This window comes from Clarias gariepinus, chromosome 20 (assembly GCF_024256425.1).
Source record: "Clarias gariepinus isolate MV-2021 ecotype Netherlands chromosome 20, CGAR_prim_01v2, whole genome shotgun sequence".
NCBI classification, from domain to species: domain Eukaryota; kingdom Metazoa; phylum Chordata; class Actinopteri; order Siluriformes; family Clariidae; genus Clarias; species Clarias gariepinus.
In genome coordinates this window covers 3277240-3282168 of record NC_071119.1, presented here as the reverse complement: position 1 = coordinate 3282168, position 4929 = coordinate 3277240, and the positions used below count along the sequence as shown (strand labels likewise).

Below are 4929 nucleotides of genomic sequence, written 5' to 3'. Positions count from 1 at the left end.
CTGTACCACCTCAGAAGCTTGAGAGACTTTAGACTGCCCTCCAAGGTGCTCAGGAATTTCTACTCCTGCACCATAGAGAGCGTCCTGATGGGAAACATCACGACCTGGTTCGGGAACAAAACCATGCAGGACAGACGAGCTCTACAGAGGGTGGTGCAATTACTTTAGCTGAGTGCATCATCCGCACCGAGCTCCCTGACCTGCACTCAATCTACACCAAGCGGTGCTGGACCAAGGCCAGGAAGATCGTGAAGGACCAAGCCCAGGAAGATCGTGAAGGACCTCAGCCATGCCAACAATGGACTGTTCTCTCTGTTGGGGTCAGAAAAGCGTTTCCACTTCCTGAAGACCAACACAGAGAGACTGAGGAGGAGCTTTTTCCCGTAGGCGATAAGGTCTTTCAACCACATCAACATGCAGATCTAGTACAATCTTTTAACATCCATAGACACTATGGACACATTCACACACACCTACACTCACTGCTTCTCTTTTTAAGGTCACTGGCGGTCGTATAAGCATTTTACTGCATATCATACTGTGTATGACTGTGTATGTGACAAACAAAATTTGAATTTGAATTTGAAAAGATACCGAAGCATTCGCCCACACACATCCAGACTGTGTCAGTGAGACATCCTTCTCCTCAACAAAAAAGGGACTGGACTAATAAACACACACACACACACACACACACACACACACACACACACACACACACACACACACACACTATTGTTTAGAATAACTCATGTATCTCAAAACATTGAGACTGGACTTATTAATCAACAGAGGCGCAAACACACTGATCTACACTATCAAACGATTGTAAACACCAACATGTAAATGCACTTCCGCACAATATTCGTTACTTGTTAATTTGCCCGAACTATTTATCCTTGCTGCTAGTTATGGAATGTTTACTGTTTCTTCTCCCACTACCTCAACTCATCACCTCATTACAATCTCATGTTGTCACTTTGTCACTCTTGTTTGCACATTTGCACGTGCACTTTATCTCTTTTGTAAACAAAAAAAACGTAGACAGTTCCCTGTTAACTCAAAATGTCAATTTGTCGTGTCTCCGCTAGCCAGCTAATTAGATTTCTTAGTTACAGTAGCTAGTTAGTTTCTGTTTAATTATGTTGTTAATTTGTGTTACATGTAGCACCTTAGTCCTGGAGGAACGTTGTTTCGTTTCACTGTGTACTAACTGTATATGGTTAAAGTGACAAAAAAAGCCTACTTGACCCCTGACCCTTGGCATAGAGGAAATAATGTCTGTGCTGGTGACATCTCAGGGTGTTCTGAATGGTGGAGTTTTGTCGAGGTAAGTGCCCTTCACTGACATTCCCTGCAATCTGTTTAGGGAGTGGGGTGCACCCTGTGAAGTACACTTTGTACTTTACAGACTGACATGTACCTTGAAGCAAGGCTTCCTTTGGACACGCCCCCTTCTGCAGGATACAAGCTTCGGTGTCATACATGACATCACTATTGTTTACCACAGAGCTTGTTTGTTTGATTTGTTTCTAATTTATTTTGTACTAAATACCCTAACCTGACATTGTATTTCCTTAGGAACTCCAGGTCTGTTAACTAAATTAAACTAGCAGGTAGGTCTTTTTTTAGTTCATTTAAAATATCTTAACATGACATAATTTGAAGCACTGTGGAACAAACATTAAATACTTTTTTTATCTAGTCTATCTAAAAATATCTGTAAGTCTTGTAATGTAAATGCCCTCTTAATAAATATCTAGTCACATGAAAGTAAAGTCTAAATAGGCTAGTTCTTGTTAATTCTGCTTTAAATAAACTGTAACCTAATTAAACTCATTTGCCCCATTATTTAATTATTTATTTATTTGGTTAAACCATATCTGGCTTAACTCATAAAAAAGTCAGTGACTTTAGGTATCCACAAATCATCCAAACTCAAAGAAGAAAGATTTAACTAAAAGTTTCAAGTTTCATTGTCATATGCACAGTAATAAAAAAAAAAAAAAAAGTAAGTCGCTCTGGATAAGAGCGTCTGCCAATTCCCTAATTGTAAATGTAATGAATAATGAAATTCTTTCTTTCTTTGCTGTCCCCTAATAAATGCCATGGAAAAAAATATAAAAAGAATAGATACACATCTCTCTGGAAGATTTTTCAAAAGTAAAGTGCAGGTTAATTTGTTGTGTTTTTAATTTATATTTTGTATTAATTCTTTTTAGATATTAATTTTTTGGGGTTGTGAAATGAATAATCTAAGTTTTCATTATTTCTTATGGAAAAATTCACAATTGATTTACGAGTGTTTTGATATATGAGCACACTTCCGCGATGAATCATGCTCGCAATCCAAGGCTCCACTGTATATCAAAATATATACTGTAAATATGTACTGTGTACTATATATATATATATATTGTGTGTGTACAGTATATTTGTATTAATAGTATACATAATCTCAATTATATAAAAAAAAATAACTAGAATTTATAATCGATACATCAGTATGTACATAGCCAACAACAACTTTTATTTCTTTATTTAATAGAGACTGAGTTACATTTTTCTGTTTCTTGAAACAAGTTAACACTGCTCCTCCTCTTTACTTAAACGTATAAATCCAGCTTGTGATGCCTATGAGTCAAGGGTGGTTTAATTACATACCAGTAAATAAAATACATTTAAAACAAATATTATGCTAGATACTTGTGTACTATAAATAGTTACTATTATAAATGCAGCATTGATGCTGACAGCATTTGGGCAACAGATCATGTTGCTTTAGCCACAGTTTTGTTCAGGCTTAATAACAGGAGAGATGCCGTGGATAACATCCACAAAAACCCTGGCACGATGATCGACGCTCTCTTTAAAGGCCCTACGGACATATCTGTCTGGAACGTCTTCGTTCTGTGGTATGAGCACCTGCGCCACTGTGGTGCTGCTTCCAGGTTGGCGTCGTACATTCACCTGAATTTGGAGATTATAGTAACGCAGAGTATTTCTATTCTGATTATTTCTATTCAGATTATTTCTATTCACCAACCCCTGTAGGTCAATGCGAAGGTGGTCTGAGGTGATAAGCTCTGACCTGGCCTGGTCACCTAAATAACCGTTGTTCCAGCGTGAAATTATGTTACCTATCTCGTTTCTCCAGGGGGTTCCGTCTGCAATATCTCTAGGGTTTGGTTCGGCGTAGATCCTGGTCTCTCTGTTATTATGCCTGTCTGAGTAAGTACAAATTAACTCTAAATTGTTAGGTTGTCTTTTCTGACGTCTGGTGACATTGTAGCCTGCACTCTGTATAAGACCACAGTAGTTCCAGCCTGAGTGTGTCCTGCACCAGGTGTAGGCTTCACCATGGGTGTCACAGGGGTGATCAACATTGCACGGCACATTCTGGAATGTGCCATCTACTGTCGGAGAGCAGTAGTCCCACCCTTTATCTGTGTAGCACCAGTAATACAAATGCTCCTCATCATACAAACACTCATCCTTGCACACACTCTGATAAGTCGAACTTATATATAGCAGGTTTTTGGGCTCCACTTTTCCACAGTAACCCCAACCGCCAGCTTTGTTGTGGCACCAGTAGTAATCTCTGCCGTGTTTCTCACAGGGATGGTCGTCTCTACATTTGTTGCCTCTATAATCTGTGTTCTCCCATACTGAGCAGTAATCCCAGCCCTTTCTAGTGCTGCACCAGTAGTAGTCATTGTCATGCATACTGCAGGCGTCATAACACAGCTGCACGTACGTGGACGTGTAATGGTTTACAAATCCTTCCCCTACTTGTGTCCAGCAGACGTGATTGAGGAGAATGATTGACGTAAGGACTAGGTTGATTTTTAGTCTTTCTCCCATGTTGGTGTTTAACTGCAGAGCAAAAGGAGAAGAAGAGAAACCGTTGTTGTGGAATTTAGCCATATCTGATGTTTTCCTTTCCACTATGAAGTAATAAATATAGTTTCTTCTTACAACATCAACAGATACATGAATTACATACCATAATTTACCAGCACTGTGAATGACCTGTTGCCATAGAAATGATATGATGAGCCAGTGATGTAAATTATTGCTATGCAGCTGAATAAATATATTTAACTAAATATATTTGAGATGATAAAAATCGGTTCGGTTACAAAACGTTGCTGTTTTGTAAACTATTGTGGCATTAAGCTTTTAAATTAATCTAAGGCATAAAATGTTAAAACTATTTGTTTAAAAGGTTCATGGTCTTTAAAACAGACAAAACTGGGGGGAAAATACAGTAATATGATTAGGATCTTTATAAAATTGAAAATAGAAACTTACAGAATTGCAATGTAAATCTAATCGAATGGTTTATTTGCACCAAAATCTTTGCAGAGTGGTGATGTTAACCCATGAATCCCTGTATTTTTGTTTACTGCTAAACTAAAAAGATACAAATAGATTTGTAAGTTTGGCCCAGTGATACTCACCTTCTGCTGCTTTATGAGAAATCGCAAAGGTTAATGTTCTTTCCTAAAGACAAGAGCTTGTTTTTATGTCATGATCAGAAGAGGAGGTGTTTCTTACTCAGCCAATTCTGAAACCACATCCTGTGCTGTTTGTTTTTTCTCAGCAGGTTCAGATTATGACACGATAATGTTTGTAGTAATTACATAATTAAAATGTAAACATTTACTATTTAAAAACAAGTCTTTGTCTCATAATAACACTTGTTAATGGTTTCCTTGCTCTAACACTTTTAATTTAATTGTTTATTTTGTTTATTACTTTTTAAATGCTTTACTAGTTAATCACAACTCAACAAAGTTGGATGCGTTTAGCTGAGGGTTTAGCTCTTGTATTTAACACCCTGGCTGAGTGAAATGATTAGATAAAGTAAACAAGCAAATTCCCCAGGATCCTTTTATTTTAGATGTAAACCAGCAGAAAGTCATA

The 4929-nt window shown here is 37.6% G+C and overlaps 1 protein-coding gene across 1 annotated transcript; it reads right to left on the bottom strand.

The window, feature by feature from the left end:
• Window positions 1-2562: 2562 nt before the first annotated feature.
• Window positions 2563-4479, bottom strand: LOC128508824 (uncharacterized). The gene is made up of 2 exons (XM_053480300.1): window positions 4464-4479; window positions 2563-3947 (listed from the first exon to the last, which is right to left on the bottom strand). Exon 2 carries the CDS (start codon window positions 3925-3927, stop codon window positions 2782-2784), a length of 1146 nt encoding a protein of 381 aa, XP_053336275.1. The 5' UTR covers window positions 3928-3947; window positions 4464-4479; the 3' UTR covers window positions 2563-2781.
• Between the last annotated feature and the right edge of the window lie 450 nt (window positions 4480-4929).

Bases quoted from the DNA above. Each gene is read 5' to 3' on its own strand.
- LOC128508824 (XM_053480300.1), bottom strand. From the start codon at position 3,927: ATGGCTAAATTCCACAACAACGGTTTCTCTTCTTCTCCTTTTGCTCTG.